This window comes from Oncorhynchus masou, chromosome 17 (assembly GCF_036934945.1).
Source record: "Oncorhynchus masou masou isolate Uvic2021 chromosome 17, UVic_Omas_1.1, whole genome shotgun sequence".
In the NCBI taxonomy this organism is placed as follows: Eukaryota; Metazoa; Chordata; class Actinopteri; order Salmoniformes; family Salmonidae; genus Oncorhynchus; species Oncorhynchus masou.
This window is the reverse complement of record NC_088228.1, coordinates 12,637,434-12,657,276: the sequence shown is the minus strand read 5'-3', so window position 1 is coordinate 12,657,276 and position 19,843 is coordinate 12,637,434. Positions and strand designations below refer to the sequence as shown.

Below are 19,843 nucleotides of genomic sequence, written 5' to 3'. Positions count from 1 at the left end.
CCTGTATCTAATCTGATGTTATAAGCTACTAGGCCTCATTGGAAATGATCCGTGTACATTGAAAAGCAGTGCTGTTACCTGCTAATTAGCTGTCCTCTTGGATGTATCTTTCTGAGCTTTCTCTTATTACTCATTTGTCTGACTCCTACGTCATACATGACACTCTTGTCTGTACTGTGTATTTGAGTCGGCCCCGTCCCTGCTCTCCACAATAAAAAGCATTACTTACAGCTTCTGCAGCGCTTCCTGCCAAACAGATCCCCAAACACAAGCAGTATGTTGACAGGAGAGATTAGGTTTTCCTGCCACGGCTTGCCGAGGAGGCGGAGGCCCCTGGTTGAAAACACGCTGCTCAAAGCCACCCAACTGCCTCTCTCATTGCCCCCCCCCCCCCCCTCTTCCCAATATCAAAGGCGGCAGGGCAGGACTATTTGAACAGGTGATTCCCATTTACATCTGCTGACCCCTTTGGCTGTGTGCCAGGTAGTCAGTCAGTCAGGCAAGCAGCCAGGCAAGTGTCAGCCAGTGTTTGTGTCAGAAAGCTACTGTAATTTGTGTGGGACATCACGCCTGATGATGCCTGATGAGGGATGTTGACATACAGAGGACTAGGGCTAACGTTTTAAAATATTATTGTGGATTTGGAAGGTATAATTAAGGAAGGTAAATGTACTAATCAGATTTGAATGTTCATTTTCTGGCTTTAGATGTGCCTTGAGTGAAGTGTGTTTTGGCATTCTAGAGCATATGAAGTCAGACAATGATCCGGCAGCCTTACGAGGATTAACACGCTTGAATGACTTACAAACGAACTCCGTGGAGATCGTAAGAATGTAGCCCTCGTTGTCCTCCGGGACACTCCTCAGCAGCTCAGTCATATGCTTGAAGTGAGAGAAAACGGTGTTTACTGTAGCTTGTCCAGTAGGGCAGCATTGGTGTCCGCTACGTGGCTGGCTTTCATTTTGTAATTCATGATTATTAGCCGTGCCACATACGCCTCGTGTCCAACCCGCTTAAGTGTTCCTCCACTTTGTCCCTAAAGGGATGCTTCGCCACCTTGATCAATGTGCGTAGGTTGTATTTGTGCTGTGTAACCATACTATTGTCCCTGCTCATCTTGCCCTGTTTATAAGCAGCATGTTTCCCGACAAGGCTGCCATCAATCCACATATTTTTGATTTGGGAGAGAAAAAATTGAAGGATGCCATTGGTATCACATCCTATATGTTTTTTTTTTTTTTTATGAATCCAGTAACTGAGTTTGAGTATTCATTGATGTTCTCACCAGAGGTGACCCGGAACACGTCAAAACAGTCTTGGAGCAGGTTTTCTGATTGGTCTGACCAGCATTGTACAGACCTGACAGCCGGAACTTCCCTCTTGAGTCTTTTGTAGGCGGGGAGGAGCAAAATGTAGCCATGGTCAGATTTGCCAAAAGGAGGACAGCAGGAGGGCCTTATACTTGTGTTGAAAAGAAGTATAACAGTGGTCAAGCAGGGAGTTTCCGCGAGTTGGATAGCCAATGTGTTGATACTAATTCTGGATCACGGTCCTCAGATTACTTTTGTTAACTTCTCTGGGATATGTGGGACGCTAGCATCCCACCTAACCAACAGCCAGTGAAATTGCAGGGCGCCAAATTCAAAACAACAAATCAAATTAAAATTCCTCAAACATTCAAATATTATACACCATTTTAAAGATAAACTTCTGTGTCTGATGTCAAAGGCTTTACCACGAAAGCACACCTTGCGATTATGTTAGGTCAGCGCCAAGTCACAGAAAAACATACAGCCATTATCCAGAGAAGGAGAGGTGTCACAAAACTCAGAAATAGCGTTATAAATATTCACTTACTTTTGATCTTCATCGGAATGCACTCCCAGAAATCCCAGTTCTACAATAAATGTTTGTTCGATAAAATCCATAATTTATGTCCAAATACCTGCTTTTTGTTTGCGCGTTTAGCCCAGCAATCCAAATGCACAGTGCGCTAGCAATTAGTTCAGACAAAGTCAAAGTTATATTACAGTTCGTAGAAACATGTCAAACTATATATAGAATCAATCTTTAGGATGTTTAACATAAATCTTCAATCATGTTTCAACCGGACAATTCCTTTGTCTTTAGAAATGAAAAGGAACGCAGCTAGCTCTCACGGTTCCCAAAGAAGTTACGGTCCCCCACGATAATGAAATCTGCCAATGAAGTCCAATGAAGATCTTTGATTAGCATTTTTGGTGTCAGTTTGGGTCTCGATGTACACATCTGTGGGAATAATCCCTGAGCCCCCCCTACGGTAGGTAAAAAGGGTGACATTTAATGACCGAGATTGGCCTTCCTCCATGTTACCCCCAAGGCTCAGAGCCATTCTCCCAATCAATGTAGGGAGACTGTTTGGAGGTGGGCCTCTCTGGGTGACGTGACCTGTGGTTCTATGTCAATGTTATTGAAGATAATCTCTTTGTTTAAATCTGTCTACCTCATACTTAGAAGTACTCCTTTTTACCCCCAAAATGATCAATTGAATGAAAATTGTTACTTTCAATGCCTCCTGAAACTCACAATCTCCTCTTTTCTCCCTCTCTCTTAGCGTGGTACAGAGGGCTTCTGGAAGTCAGTGGCCCGTTACGTCCCGAAAGAGCCCACAGAGATGCGCATCCTCAACCCCTACTTCATCCAGGAGGCTGCCTTCCAGTTCATTGGCCTGCCACTCAACAATGGCCTCATGGGGAAAGGGGTGAGTGACACTCAAACAGAAACCCGCTCTAGTTGGATAGAAATATAAATGTATCTAACAATTTCTGCATTGGAATGTTCTGAGATGAACCATCAGAATGTTGGCAGAACCCATCCACGGTGCTATGTAGACGCTTGAGGAAAGTATGATGTCCGTCACCTGGTTTATGGTGGATAAACTTGGTTTGCAGTCTACATGCAAACACATATGCAGACATGCATTCACGCAAGCAGTACCTGGGGCTGCAGTTAGCCTGGCGGTTAGGAGCGTTGGGCCAGTAACCGAAAGGTTGCTGGATCGAATCCTTGAGCTGACAAGGTAAAAAATATGTTGTTCTGCCCCTGAGCAAGGCAGTTAACCCACTGTTCCCCAGGCGCCAAAGGCGAGGATGTTGATTAAGGGAGCCCCCCGCACCTCTCTGATTCAGAGGGGTTGGGTTAAATGCGGAAGACGCATTCAGTTGAATGCATTCAGTTGTATAACTGACTAGGTATCCCCCTTTCCCTACAAAAGTGCATAGACTCTTACTCACACCCATGTATATTAAGTTCAAGAATACACACAGGCACATCCTGACAATCCTTCTTTCAAACATTAACACTCTCTCACACATGCTACAAAACGGTACACAACCCATATGCAGCCTGGGAGTTGATGGCGGACTGCACGGTCATAACCAAAGTGTGTTTGACACACTTCAGGCCCCAAACTCAAACCTCGCTGCCAATAGAACCACTGTTCCTATGACAACCGCTGCAAGGCAGCACCTTGCCATGCCATCACAGGAAATTAAATCGTTATAACAACTCTGCAAACATCTCTCTAGATCAAGGGTCCGGAACCCAAGTGACGAGACATTTCTTCAAATTATTACAAAAACCTTGTGCTCTAGTAGCTGCATTGGATGAACCTCATGATTCAGAGAGCGAGACAGCCATTGGGTGCACCTGACTGCATTTCAAACTAAAGGAAACAGAATTGTGTTGAATAGTTTGTCATGGAGCCACAAAGGGGTAACTAAAGAGCCACAAGGCTCCAGAGCCACACGTTGCAGACCCCTGCTCTCGATGAAAAGGAGAGATTTATGGAGGTGAAATTAAGCTTTGGGCGTATTACCTCATTAACTCCTCATTTTGGTTTTGAGGGGGTTATCAGATGAGACTAGATTCTGGACTGCCACAGGCTCTGCTGCTTTTCTTCTCTCCTTGGCACGTAACTAATCAATCAAACGCATTGATTGGCTTCATGAGGCCACTTACCTGATTTACCAGGACTGTGGCTGTTTGATCAAAGGGAATAGGTTAGATGAAGACCAGCAGATGCTGTCACCCCTCCTGGACTGGAACTATGCAGCAGACTAGCTTGAGAGGCTGATGAAGTTCTACATAGGAGTGCAGGGGGTAGGGAACATGCTTCAACAGGCATTAGAAGGATGGGAAGGGGTACAAGGAGTGTGTACAGCCTTCTACCCTGAAGGGGTGACCACCAGGACACCCCTGGCTGAACTTTGGTGTACAGGAGGAACATGTGTGGAACATGTGAGTTGCCCTGGTGTTGGGGGGACTTGTCTCATATAATACTGATCAAGACGGGATACAGCCTGACACATCCTTCCCCTAAAATTCCCGCCTTTCCCCTGATTAGTGCGGTGTGTTTGTATGATATGTGTGTTTGCGGGTTCACGGGGGGTGGGGGGCTTAAGCTACACCTACCCTTAGGGCTTCAAAATCAAGGTAATGGTTTAGAGCCCCCCCATCTCCTCCCCATTAGGCCCTAGGGTTTGAGGAAGTGGAGGTCTGCCCTCTCAAACCGCTGTGTCATTGTGCGGGTGTGTCTATTTAAGCAAATTGTTAATCACTCAGCTCAAGACCAGTTAACAACTCAGGCCCAGGACGAAGCCAAGGAGGAAAGGTGGGGTGGTGCATAACGGTCAGACTAGGGCCAAGATAGTGGCGGTAAAGAGACATGACGTTAATATAGACATTTTCGGTTTTTATTTCATTGTCAATGCTTGCTTTTACTACATACTACTGTTAGAGGAAAGGGTGTTGGCTTGTTTACACTCATCTCCCCTAATAATAATGCTTTGTTACTATAATGCACCCCAACATAAGATACAATATACAGGTAAACGCCAAAATAAAGGAAACACCAGCATAGTGTCTGAATAGGGCGTTGGGCCATCACGAGCCTGAAAACATTCAAAGCGCCTTGGCATAGATTCTACAAGTGTCTGGAACTCTATCAAAGGGGTGTGACACTTTTCTTCCTTGAGAAATTCCATAATTTGGTGTTTAGTTGGAAAATGCTGTCTCAGGCGCCCCTCCAGAATTTTCCATTTTCCCGTGTTCAAATTGGGTTGAGGTTTGGTGAATGAAAGGCGCTGCATGGTCAATCCCGACGTCTGCATTGGCCGTACAGCATTTGGCCTCTACATGCCTCCGGAGGCACCGGACTTGTTACAGGACTTGTAACAAAGCACTGATAGACAAGGACAGTCACACAAATATTGGTAGCAAAAATCATGGGCAACTGAGTTTTTATACGTGACCCTTAGCATGATGGATGTAAATTGCTGAATTAACTCAAGAACCACACCTGTGTAGAAGCACCTGTTTTTAATATACTTTGTATCCCTCATTTCCTTAAGACTTTCCTTTATTTTGGCAGCTGTCTGTACGACACACTAAGAAGTGACATGGCCACCTTTTTGTGCTTTTACCTCTTCAGAACATTCCAACCCTGGGTACGGTCGCCATAACGATGGCCCTGCATAACTGTGACGAGGTGGCGGTGGCCGGCTTCGGCTATGACATGAACACGCCCCACGCTCCCTTGCACTACTACGAGACGGTCAAGATGTCCGCCATCAAAGAGGTGCCTGTTTTTGTTGCATTCAAATCCACTGGAAATGGGTCTTGGAGTGGTGTTTCCTCTCATTGTCTTCACGTGTCAAAGAACTAGAAAGGTGAAAATTCATTCTCAGTAGACAAACCCACCATATTGTTTTCAGGAAAGTGCAGATTAGAGAGACTATATTGGCTCCCCTCTAGACCTATTAGGCTAATATTGGCTCCCCCCTATGCCTTTTTTGATTGGCTCTCTCATCCCCCTCCTCCCTTCCAACTAGGACCAAATAAATGACCCCAAGATGGAGCCTTTTAATCCTCCCGACTGCCTCTGTGTTCTATTATGCCAGATGTCACAGAGGGCAGCTGACGTATGAACTCAGAATGATAACCTTTGTCTGAACTCCCAATGAACTATTTTCATGTAATCAATGGAAACCTCATCTAGTAGGTCTATCGGCATTGGAACACAAAGACTTCCGCTCCCTCATGTCATGTCCTTCCACTGGTGGTAATATGCTGAGGTCACTTCAGGGGGTGTGAGATGCAGTAGTATCCTTCCTCACTGTCGGAATTGAACCAGTCCCCTCATAAAACAGGGCTACCTGGCTTAAGCTCAGGATGGATCCAGGTGCTTCAACTTTCTGTATGTCGGTGTGAAGGGACCGAATAGGAGTGACTGTAGAATGCCACACTGTTCAGTATGTCTGTACACACCATTCGTATGTGTTCTGTAGATGCTAGCATGTCAAAGAGAGGAGGTTGTTATCCTCGTCATCCTCTCTCTGACCTAGCTCGTCAGAGAGAGGCGGCAGTGTAGCCTAGTGGTTAGAGCGTTGGACTAGTAACCGGAAGTGTAGCCTGACAAGTGGTTGCCCCTGAACAGGCAGTTAACCCACTGACCGTCATTGAAGTAACCTGACTTGGAAGGTTACAAGACCATGGTGTTCAAACGGCACCCGTACCTCCAGGCTGACAAGGCCCTACACAAAATCTGTTCATCCACCTCTGGCCTTCTGCCTCCCCCTGAACAGGCAGTTAACCAATGGTGGAACAAACTGTTCCCAGGACCGTCATTGAAAATAAGAATTTGTTCTTAACTTAATGATTTAGATGACTTGCTGTTCCACTGGTTAAATAAAGGTGACTTAAAAAAAATAAAAAATAAAAAAAAAAAAAAAAAAAAAAATCCCAGACCGCAAGGCCTGAAGACACACACACACACCCTGGTGTTACTGCTCACATGGCACTCCCGGCCCTGCTCCCTGTAGTAAAGCAGTGAAACCCTAGCCATGGATCCGTGTGGTTCTGTGTATGAGTGTGATCCGTCACAGAGTCAGGGCCAGGCCAATCCAGACAGGCCAGTGGCTCTCAGGAGAGGAGAGGCCCCACAGCCAGGACCCAGGCAGGGCTCTGGGGCCCGGTTCAGCCCAACCCAGCCAGGTCCTTCCACTCTCAGGCCCCAGAGCCTCCCACCGGACTCTAGTTACACACTGCCGACTAGACTGCGGGCCCGGAGCACAGTGGGGAAGGAAACTGTCCCAATGTGGCTCCACTCTCACACAAACAGACACACACACTCACTACAAACGCACTTTTATCACTTTTATTTATTTATTTTAATTGGGGGGTGGATCAGCTTTAAACATCCCAAGGAGCACTGTGCAAGCGATAATATTGAAATGGAAGGAGTATCAGACCACTGCAAATCTACCAAGACCTGGCCGTCCCTCTAAACTTTCAGCTCATACAAGGAGAAGACTGATCAGAGATGCAGCCAAGAGGCCCATGATCACTCTGGATGAACTGCAGAGATCTACAGCTGAGGTGGGAGACTCTGTCCATAGGACAACAATCAGTCGTATATTGCACAAATCTGGCCTTTATGGAAGAGTGGCAAGAAGAAAGCCATTTCTTAAAGATATCCATAAAAAGTGTTGTTTAAAGTTTGCCACAAGCCACCTGGGAGACACACCAAACATGTGGAAGAAGGTGCTCTGGTCAGATGAAACCAAAATTGAACTTTTTGGCAACAATGCAAAACGTTATGTTTGGCGTAAAAGCAACACAGCCCATCACCCTGAACACACCATACCCACTGTCAAACATGGTGGTGGCAGCATCATGGTTTGGGCCTGCTTTTCTTCAGCAGGGACAGGGACGATGGTTAAAATTGATGGGAAGATGGATGGAGCCAAATACAGGACCATTCTGGAAGAGAACCTGATGGAGTCTGCAAAAGACCTGAGACTGGGACGGAGATTTGTCTTCCAACAAGACAATGATCCAAAACATAAAGCAAAATCTACACTGGAATGGTTCAAAAATAAACATATCTATGTGTTAGAATGGCCAAGTCAAAGTCTAGGCCTGAATCCAATTGAGAATCTGTGGAAAGAACTGAAAACTGCTGTTCACAAATGCTCTCCATCCAACCTCACTGAGCTCGAGCTGTTTTGCAAGGAGGAATGGGAAAAAAAATCGATGTGCAAAACTGATAGAGACATACCCCAAGCGACTTACAGCTGTAATCGCAGCAAAAGGTGGCGCTACAAAGTATTAACTTAAGGGGGCTGAATAATTTTGCACGCCCAATTTTTCAGTTTTTGATTTGTTAAAAAAGTTTGAAATATCCAATAAATGTCGTTCCACTTCATGATTGTGTCCCACTTGTTGTTGATTCTTCACAAAAAATACAGTTTTATATCTTTATGTTTGAAGCCTGAAATGTGGCAAAAGGTTGCAAAGTTCAAGGGGGCCAAATACTTTCGCAAGGCACTGTATGTCTCGCTCTTCATTCATTCATTATTTTATACACACACACTTTTTTTTTTGAATATACCTTTATTATTCCCCCAAACCCAACCACTCTTCCCCCAACTGGAGTAAACTATAAAACAATAACACTTAGGCTTCTACCTTCAGTTTATACATATTATACACATTTTACAGACATTTTGCAATAGTTTTGTTTGTAGTCCTTCCTCTATTTCTGATGTCCATCCAGTTTGATTTCTATTTGTAACTGTGCTGTTTCACAATAGTTGCTTAACCTATATACATTTTACAGACCCTGTATGTTTTACATGAGTTATCTTGTTATTAGTCCAACCCTTCAGCTCCATTCAACCCATCTATCTCTTAACAACATCCATTCCCAACTATTTTGTAATTTTTTTGGCACAGCTGGCAATTTTTTGGTCCTTAAATGAAACTGGTATATATTTTTATTTATCCTCATTTTCTTTAACCATTTCTGTTCTTTAATGCAGGACAGACAGACAAGTTCCTTACTTTTTCCCCTTCTACTTGCCTCTTCCGTTTTTGTGGTAGTGCTGCAATTAGTTGGTTGTAAATTTGGGTAGAGCAGACATTTCCATATGACTAAATGACTTAACTCCACAAGTCCTATTTATGATATAATTTACTAAAATTATACTTTTATTTTTATCAATTAGTATATTTGAGTTTAACCACAAGATTTGTTGTATTATTTGTTTTGTGTTTTCAGGTGGATTAAACTGAAATTGCAACCAACTTTCTAAGGCTTGTTTAAAAAATAATAATATTTTGGAGATTTTGTTTTCAAATAACTGAAAGTGAGTAATCTGAATAAGGGGAAAAAGGCCATTCTTGAACATGGGGTGAGACATTCTTACTAATTTACTGGAGAACCATTTCGGATTTAAGTATAACATTTGTGTGACTGATGCCTTTAGTGAGAGGTCTAATGATTGAATATTTAATCATTTCTACCCTCTGAATTCATATTCATTTTATAAATAGGCCCTTTTTATTTTCTGGCTTGCCATTCCAAATCAAATGTAATATTCTTTGCTCATATAATTTAAAAAGCAGGTTGCTAGGTGTTGACAAAACCATAAGCAAATAGGTAAACTGTGATGAACTAAAGAGTTAATCAGGGTGATTTCACCACAAATAGACAGGGATTTTCTTTTTCATGGTAGCAAGATCGTATCTATTTTTGCCAACTTTATTGAAATGTGAGAATTTCTTTCTTTGGGGATTTGCATACCGAGTATGTCCACATCACCGTCAGACCATTTTTTATTGGTCAACTACACAGTAATGCAAAAGTAGACAGTTATCCAGAGAGGTTAGAACAAGTATCTAGATCCTATATGAGGCCTTGGAGGGATTCTAATTGTGGTTTTAAATGAAACTATGAATCAGAGTAAAAACACCTTTGTTTTTAAGCCCTGGATTACTCGTCCCTTAATATGTTAGATCTAATTTTAACCGCTAACATTTCGATGGCAATAATAAATAGATAAGCCGATAGTGGCAACCTTGTTTTACTCCTCTTGACAGTAAATGAGATGTAGACATTATTGACTATTTTACACCTAGGGTTACTATACATAACTTTAACCCATTTTATAAGAGATTCTCAAAAGTTGAAATATGTTGAGACCCGGTTCTTGTATTTGACCCTGACCCCCACTGATCTTTGACAATCTTCTTGTTTCTCATCTTGTTCCCCTTCATCTCCCCAGTCCTGGACACACAACATATCCAAGGAGAAGGAGTTCCTCCGCAAGCTGGTGAAGGCCAACGTCATCACGGACCTGACCAACGGCATTTGAATCTAACTGTCCCCCAGAGCTTTGCCTTTTTCCAAAAGAACCACAGAACAGAGGATTCTGGGAATTAACCTGGATGGGTGGTGGGGGGGGGACCCAGACCCAGACCCTGGTGGTCTGTATACTGCCTAAGTTTTTATGAAGAGAAGATTTAAACGGACGACTCAGTGGAGAGACGCACATACTTGCCTTCTGACCCAGAGGCTCCTGTGTCAGGAGAGACACAGGCCTGGATCAGACATCTTCAGGACAGTCAACGGACGATCCGACAACCACGCTTACCGTTTCAATACCCCTGAAAATCACGTGAACGAACAAGTGATATGGAAGATGATGATGGATGGCAGAGGATGGAAGGCCTGACGGACGGCTGTAGAGGCAGACAATCTGCAGAAGAGAGGGACAGATGGTTACAGCAGTGCCAAACGTACGTACCTCGTTACAAAGAGGGGAGCAGAGGCCTTCTCCCTGTACTGCCTGAATGTATTCACAAAACAATGTAAATATCAAAGATTATTACCATGCTGCAGAAACCCCCCATCCGGGCATTGGCGAGCCTCCCTCCATCCGGGTATCGGCATACAGTACATATCCCACCTCAGACCCACACAAGGCCTTTTTTTTTAAACTTTTGTCTCTCCCCCTTATCGCTTCCATATCAACAGGCCTTTTTGAGGCTGCCCTGCATTTTGAGATTATCATTACAGATGTTAATATCCAGCAAGACAAGAGGCCTGGATTATTTTATTTAGGTTTAATTTATTTATAAATAGGCTGAGAATTGGTGCAATTGTTCTAGTTCACCACGATGTGCTTCCTCAATGACTCACTGAGGTGTCATTAGTTGTTGAGTGGATATCCCTCAAACCTGAGACCCTAGTATTTCCAGTATGCCTTTAATATAAGCCCAAGTCCAAGTCAGTATTATCATTTATGTCCAATATTTCAGTCAGATTTTTGTGTTGTGAAATTTTTATTTTTTATGTTTTCCTTTGTGTGCTCTAATGAACATGACAAAGTATCACAAGATGAAGCCCCAACAGATCAGTGTTACAGAGAGAGAGAACCAATGGTCTGGAAATGGTGTTCTCGTTCACACTCAAGTGTTCAGAATAATTTGCCACTTGTCAAGTATTTCAATAAAAACCCAAGGGGTCCAATATTTCAGTCAGATTGTAGTAAGTCGTATTACAATATTAAACCATATTTCAGTTATATGCTGTTTGGTTTGTGTTATTAAACCCAAATTGGTATTACAATGTGAAAGCTTACTGGTCCACTGTTTCTCAGTGAAAGGCCCATTTGGTTAGTAGTTCCAGTTCCAGCATTAACGGATCAGTATTTAAGTGTTGCTCCGGGGGCTCAGTATTACAAGATGAGACCCCACGCTATGGTTACAGCCTCACCCGCTGCTTCCCTCATCATCAACTACACTTCAACTGAATGTCATAATCAGCTTTTTTAGTTCTTTCTACCTTTTTTTTGGATGACATTTTGACTTGCTTAATTTTTGTATTTTTTTTTTTTTTACTGTTTTCGTGGAGGTGCATACTTACTGTACACCTGTATCCACTTATCTTCCTGTCCATTAGTAAGGTATTAGGTTTGTGTTCATTTGGCGAGAAATAGAAGAAAACATACTAAAATGTTGAGACTGACTGGACTTCAAATTCCAAATGCTAATTTGTGTTCTATTGCGAAAGGTTTTTAAATAGTTTTCCTTTGTGTACTGTAATGAACACCAACCAGTTTCAGAGAGGCGTCACTGCTCTCTCTTGCTGGGCTCCCTCAACAAAACTTTTCTCACTTCTGTTCACGATGGGAAAATAAAACAATATGGAGGAATCTTAACCTAGCCTACCATATTGGTGTACCTATCCAGGCCCTTCAAATTAGTTAGGGGAAAGTAGGCTGCTTTTACACAGGCAGCCCAGTTCTGATATTTGTTCCACTAATTTGTCTTGTGAAAAGATTTGATTGGTCAAAAGACCAGTTAGTGAAAAAAGATCGCAATTGGGCTGCCTGTGTAAATGCAGCCTTTGTTATCTAGGTTGGAGGGAAGGGATCGATCTTTCAGAAATGGAACCCTGCATAGGATTTTCACTGCTAGGGTACTAAACAGCTCACCAATGCACTGCCACCTGGCGAGGCCCTCTCAGGCTGCGTTTACAGGGATGGAGTCAATTCCATATCAAATATAGACGAGTTAAGTAGTCAGTCATTTTCAATTAGGATTTTTTTCATGAATAAAAAATGAATTATGTGAAACAGAATTGACCCCAGCCTGGTCTGTAGGCAGAATGTCATTATTAGAACTGGAGACGACAATGACATCATACAGGAAACCAGATCATCCAACGAGAGAGGTCAAAATCAGTCATCACCTTGCCCTAACACAATCCATCACTGGCAAGGTCGTTACAGGTCAAATCACAAGTGTTACTGTTTCTTTTTCTATATTATATGAAATCGAGACTGTCATATTTGCAACTTGTTAATAAATACGTTGACCCTTTTGTCGCTTTGTAAGGTGGCTGATGGTGTGTGTGTATTTCTTTGTTTTTATGTGATCACACAAAGCACTGTCAACGGGTGGTCTCTGGTATGCAGGCAGCCCTCTGCACCAAATGTAAGGCCTTTATGGGGTTACAAGGCCCTGGTTGTTTCCTGTTGTGCAGCCCTCGTACTATAGCTCTGTCCATTATTCTGTTGAGTTGAGACTCCACAGGAAATGGAGTGTCTTTTATTCTGTTTAAGAGCTTATAGACTCCACAGGAAACAGTGTTAAGATGAAGAGGATGGGTCTAAGCGTGGAGAAGGATTTCCTCTAATTCCCTCCCACCTGCTGAGAGAGGGGAAATAATGGTTCAATCCCCTATCCACTCTACTTCCTTTCTAGCACTCTTGCTGTCTCTCTCTCTCATTCTCTCCACCTGCCAAACCCATATGAGCATCTAGTTTCATTGTAGTGGCCCTGAGGGACCCATCCAAACCAGGAGACACTATTGCAGTGATACTTTAATACCCACACATACATTAGCACATCTATATATGCAAACAGAAGGGGGGGGGGGTGAGAAAGCACTGCTGCACAGCTGCTGGTGCTGTAAGTGAATACCGAGTGGGGGAAACTGGAGCTCTTTAAAGGGCATTTTGGTGCTGTTCCATGCTGCTGTTAAGAGTGCCAGTAACACCCGTCGCGCTGCTGGTCACCAAAACTCTGCACTGATGGCTCTGACTCCACAGACCTCACTGTCCTGCCGGCGATGCGAAACAAAGCTCCGGCTCTCGGCGGCGCCTGCACCCCTTCAGCAGACTCCCCTTTTATTCCTGGCGACAGGTTCTGCACTCCGCCTCCTCTCCATGGGCTTGGAATGGGAAGGCTGTGACCCCTCGGCCTGAAACCTAAACTCCTGGTAAAAGTCAAGGAGTGCTGGAAGGGAAAGAACACGCGCGCACAGATGGGAGAACATCTGTCTTTCACTCACTTTACTTTAGAGTCAACTGAGATGACGGAGAGCAGCCTCTCTGTCCTCTCGTTTTGTCTCTGACCCGCGCTGTCTCTTTCTGCCCATCCCTCTCTTCGATCCATATGTAATCAGTGTCAAGGTTAGGACTTTTTAGAGAATACTGGATCGACCGTGTGACTAACGATCTTCAGAAAGCTTTTTCCCCCAATACTGTCTGTAATTGGCACCCCACTGACATTCTCACATACTTTAGGGCTAAATATAACCATATTCTCAATTATACTGTATTCTCCTCAGTATTTCATGTAATACTTTACAAAGAGTTGGTTCTTTAAAATTCCCCCGGCCCTCTGTGATTAAAATGGCCACAACCGGAACCATTCAGAAAAAGACAGAGAAACATCTGGAATAGTAGCAGCCTAGTATCGTCTGTCAACACTGGAACATTCACTAATTACCATTGCAGTGGTTGACGTGCTACCAAGGCTTATGCCTTAAAAACAACTTAATTTTTATTTCCCCCAAAATACTATTATGACCAAGTGGCAGGGTTGGTTCGTTAGATTTTCCAACCTTAAAGAATCCCCAATAGTGCTCATGATCATAGTGGGATTACAGCCTCGCAAACAGCCATACAGTATGTAGGCTGTATTTTATTGTCTGTTTGCATGAACACTACCATACGTCTTGAGACTGCACACTTGAAATACCATTCATGAAATGAAAACACCCAGAGTAATTTCATAAACTGAGGACTGAAATGACGTAAATTGGGACTGTTCTGAGTGACTTCGATGGAGGTTCCCACTTGTAAAGAGAAAAAAACAAACTTGCAGTTGGAAAAGACCCAAGGAGGAAAGGCACCTTGGGACACACGAGGGTGGGGCAGTGAGTGGACCTGTGCATTAGATGAAACTGGAGAAACCAAAAGGGAACCGAATTCTCTTAACCACACTCCTTCGAACCCCCCTCCATCCTTCTCATCACCCCCCCATCCTGTCTGGAAACATGGCGGGGACACGGTCAGGTCCAACGGCCCAGACGTCCATCCAGTAACCATGGAAACTGCTCTGGACAACCCCCTGTTAAGCAGTACAGGAACTTGAGAACTCAGTGTCAGCAAAGAAGCATTTCTGTAATAATAAAGTATGATAGTCATCTATTCCTTATATCCAACCATGTCCAAAAAGACAAATCCTTTAATAGTCCTAGAGAAGAATCTTTTGAAAATGTAAGCCCATCCCTGTGTTGCCTGAGCTTTGCCAGCTTCCCAACCAATTTCCTTACACATGCCGGCTCAATAAATAAGCAGCAGACAAATTGAGTAGATTGTGTTCAAAGAGGATCACAAAGGAGGAGAACTCCTGTGCACTGGAGTGAGAAGCCCTCTTAAATTCAGCTTTTCATCTCAAAGGCCTGTTCTCTTTTAAGTGACTATGCAACATTTATTGCAAAGTGTGATGAATAAATTAGTTTCAGAGTATAAGTAGTCTATGGAATGGGAATGAGCATGTTATCCTGCAGTGGTCATCAACTATACTGAATAAAAATATAACTGCAACATGTAGTGTTGGTCCCATGTGTCATGAGCTGAAACTAAAGATAACAGAAATGTTCCAGATGCACAAAACGCCTCAACCTGGTTTTTCTGGTCTGTTTTATTTTGATTTTGTTCGTAAGTGTTTTTGTCAACACCTGCTACCAGCTAGTTGGCTAGCTAGGTTGTAATGGAGCCCGCTTACACAAATGACTGACGATTGGCTGAGAGAAATTAATAATAAAATGTTTTCGGGAGCTGTTTTGTTGGACTTCAGTACGGCTTTTGACATTATCGACTTGTAGTCTGCTGATGGAAAAACGTATGTGTAATGGCTTTACACCGCCTGCTAAATTTTGGATAAAGAGTTACCTGTCTAACAGAACACAGAGGGTGTTCTTTAATGGAAGCCTCCAGCAATATCTAAGTAGAATCAGGAATTCCCCATGGCAGCGGTTGTAATTTTTAACACCTAGAGCACCATGTGCCAAGTAAAGCCCCCCCCGTCCAAACCCTCCCCTAACAACGCCGGGCCAATTGTGCGCCGCCCTATGGGACTCCCGGTCACGGCCAGTAATGACACAGCCTTGGATCAAACCCCAGGCTGTAGTGACTCTGCAACACTGTGATGCAGTGTCTTAGACCACTACGCCACTCAGGAAGCTCCCTTTACTTTTTTCAATCTTTACTAAGGACGTGCCACTGACCTGAGTAAAGCCAGTGTGTCTATGTATGCGGATGACTCAACACTATACAGGTCAGCTACTAGAGGGAGTGAAATCACTGCAACACTTAACAAAGAACTGCAGTTAGTTTTAGAATGAGTGGCAAGGAATGAGTTAGTCCTAAATATTTCTAAAACTAAAAGCATTGTATTTGGTACAAAACATTCACTAAATCCTAAACCTCAACTAAATCTTGTAATAAATAAGGTGGAATTTGAGCAAGTTGAGGAGACTAAACTGCTTGGAGTAACCCTGGATTATAAACTGTCATGGTCAAAACACGTTGATACAACAGTAGCTAAGGTGGGAAGAATTAAGCACCATAATTAAGCGCTGCTCTGCCTTTTTAACAGCACTATCAACAAGGCAGGTCCTACGGGTTTTAGTTTTGTCGCTCCTGGACTACTGTTCAGTCATGTGGCTCAGAACAGGGCAGCACGGCGGGCCCTTAAATGTACACGGAGAGCTGACATTAATAATACACATGTACATCTCTCATGCTCAAAGAGGACGAGAGATTGACTTTTGTAAAAAAGTGTTGACATGCTGAATTCACTGAGGTGTCTGTTTAAACTACTAGCACACAGCTGAGACAACCGATCATACACCACAAGACATGCCACCAGAGGTCTCTTCACAGTCCCAAAGTCCAGAATAGACTATTGGAGGTACTACTTAGAGCCATGGCTACATGGAATTCTATTCCACATCAGGTAACTGATGCAAGCAGCAGAATCAGATTTTTTTAAAGGTAAAAAATACACCTTATGGAACAGCGGGGACTGTGAAGAGACACACTTACACATGATAAGACATGCACTCTACACACACGTACACATGATAAGACATGCACTCTACACACATGGATGTTGTATTGTAAATATGTGATAGTGGTGTAGTGGCCTGAGGGAACACAGTAAATGTATTGGGTAAAGTGTTGTGAAATAAAATGTCATGTAATATTTTCAATATTTCGGAAAGTTTTCAGACCTCTTGGCCTTTTACACATTTTGTTATTTTACAGACTTATTCTAAAATGGATTTAAAAAAATAAGTGAAAACAGGCTTTAAGAAATTTGTGAAAATATCTTAAAAATAAAAATGGATACCTTATTTGCATAAGCATCCAGACCCTTTGCTATGTCACTCAAAATTGAGCTCAGTTGCATCCTGTTTCCATTGATCATCCTTGATGTTTCTACAACTTGATTGGAGTCCATCTGTGCTAAATTAAATTAATTAGACAGGTGTGTACCTTTCCAAACCATGTCGCTATAAGGTCCCACAGTTAACAGTGCATGTCAGAGCAAAAACCAAGCCATGAGGTCGAAGGAATTGTCCGTAGACCTCAGAGACAGGATTGTGTCGAGGCAGAAATCTGGGAAAGGGTACTAACAAATTTCCGCAGCATTGAAGGTACCCAAGAACACAGTGACCTCCATCATTCATTAAATGGAAGAAGTTTTTAACCACCAAGACTCTTCCTAGAGCTGGTCTCCCGGCCAAACTGAGTAATTGCGGAAGAAGGGCTTTGGTCAGGGAGGTGACCAAGAACCCAATGGTCACTCTGACAGAGCTCCAGAGTTCGTCTATCGAGATGGGAGAACCTTGTAGAAGGACAACCTTCTCTGCAGCACTCCACCAATCAGACCTTTATGGTAGAGTGGCCAGACGGAAGCCACTCCTCAGTAAAAGGCACATGACAGCCCATTTGGAGTTTGCCAAAAGGCAGCTAAAGGACTCTCAGACCATGAGAAACAAGATTCTCTGGTCTGATGAAACCGAGAATGAACTCTTTGGCCTGAATGCCAAGCGTCACGTCTGGAGGAAACCTGGCACCATCTCTACGGTGAAGCATGGTGGTGGCAGCATCATGCTGTGGTATGTTTTTCAGCGGCATGGACTGGGAGACTAGTCAGGATCGAGTGAAAGTTTAATGGAGCAAAGTACAGAAAGATCCAGAGCACTCGGGACCTCAGACTGGGGTGAAGGTGTGCCAAGCTTGTAGCGAGGCTATAATCGCTGCCAAAGGTGCTTCAACAAAGTACTGAGTAAAGGGTCTGAATACATGTAAATGTGATATTAGTTATTTTTTTTTTTTTTATATATTAGCTTTTTTTTAAAACAAGCTGTTTTTGCTTTGTCATTATGGGGTACTGTGTATAGATTGATGAGGGGAAAAAAACTATTTTATCCATTTTAGAATAAGGCTGTAACATAGCAAAATGTGTAAAAAGTCAAGGGGTCTCAATTCTTGGAACCAATGGGGATATATAATAAATAAAAATACACAGGTCTACTTTGTGCTGGGGACAATAAAAGGCCACTCTGAAATGTGCATTTTTGTCACAACACAATGCTACAGATGTCTCAAGTTTTGAGGGAGCGTGCAATTGGCATGTTGATTGCAGGAATGTCAACCAGAGCTGTTGTCAAATACTTTTATGTTAATTTCTCTACCATAAGCCACATCCAGAGTTGTTTTAGAGCATTTGGCAGTATGTCCAACTGGCCTCACAACCCCAGACCACATGTATGGCATCGTGTGGGGCTGCAGTTTTCTGAAGACAATGTTGTGAACAGAGTGCCCCAGGGTGATGGTGGGGTTATGGTATGGGCAGACATAAACTACTGACAACGAACACTTTATATGCATTTTATTGATGGCATTTTGAATGCTCAGGGCGACCACAACGAAATCCTGAGGCCGTTTGTCGTGACATTCATCCGCCACCTTTAACTCTTGTTTCAGTATGATAATATAGAGTCCCATGTTGCAAGGATCTGTACCCAATTCCTGGAAGCTAAAAATGTCCCAGTTCTTCCATGGCCTGCATACTCACCAGACATGTCCCCCATTGAGCATGTTTGGGATGCTCTGGATCAACGTGTATGACAGTGTGTTCCAGTACCCGCCAATATCCAGCAACTTCGCACAGCCATTGAAGAGGAGTGGGACAACATTCCACAGGCCACAATCAACAGCCTGATCAATTCTATGTGAAGGAGATGTGTCACGCTGCATTAGGCAAATGGTGGTCACACCAGATACTGACTGGTTTTCTGATCCACGCCCATGTATCTGTGACCTGTTGTGAAATCAATAGATTAGGGCATAATTCGTTTATTTAAATTGACTGATTTCCTTATATGAACTGTAACTCAGTAAAATATTTTAAATGGTCGCATGTTGTGTTTATATTTTTGTTCAGTGTAGATTCAGCCACGGATGGTGGGTTCCAGAACAAAATGACAAATCATTTGTAGACTGCAAATTGACCGCAAGAATCCCCAAAACATATCATATTTGACTAAAACATAATAATTATAAAACTTGGTTACATTTGAATTACGATCACAGCTTAATTTGTGTGTGCGTGCATGTGTTTGAGTGTGTGTGCGTTTTGCATGCCTGAGTGTGTTGTCCTTGTGCTCATGGGGCTTAGCAATGGGTGTACACACAAATGCCGCACAAGTTCATTACCATCTGTCAGTGTGATGGCTTGGCATGCAGTCACAGAGGTGCTCTTGTCATAAAGTTATGCATATCAAAGCACATTCTTCTTATCAAGTGACAATGCCGAAGCACTGATGTCATGGCTGTAAAGTAAAGTAGCCTGTGAGAGAACATATACAGACCCCTTGACTTTTTTCACATTTTGTTACGTTACATCCTTATTATTGAAAAAAAAATCCAATACCCCATAATGACAAAGCAAAAACAGTTTTTTAGAAATGTTTGCAAATTTATTAAAAAATATATACCACTGAAATTGTACATTTACAGAAGTATTCAGGCCTTTATGTAGGCCGTGGTGGAAAAAGTACCCCATTTTTATACTGTAGTAACATAACTTAGTAGAAAATGACTCAAGTAAAATTGAAAGTCACCCAGTAAAATACTACTTGAGTAAATGT

General features: G+C 43.0%; 1 protein-coding gene across 9 annotated transcripts in view; it reads left to right on the top strand.

The window, feature by feature from the left end:
* The window catches only part of LOC135558504 (CMP-N-acetylneuraminate-beta-1,4-galactoside alpha-2,3-sialyltransferase-like), a 110,546-nt gene extending 97,820 nt beyond the window's left edge, over window positions 1–12,726 (top strand). For all 9 annotated transcript variants that reach the window (XR_010458366.1, XM_064992350.1, XM_064992352.1 and 6 more), the window contains 3 exons: window positions 2,594–2,740; window positions 5,471–5,617; window positions 10,107–12,726. Coding sequence is in view for 8 of the 9 variants with exons in the window: in XM_064992350.1 (XP_064848422.1) it covers window positions 2,594–2,740; window positions 5,471–5,617; window positions 10,107–10,196 (384 nt within the window). In the remaining variant the exon portion in view is untranslated. The remainder of the gene's footprint in view (window positions 1–2,593; window positions 2,741–5,470; window positions 5,618–10,106) is intronic.
* The last annotated feature ends 7,117 nt before the right edge of the window (window positions 12,727–19,843 follow it).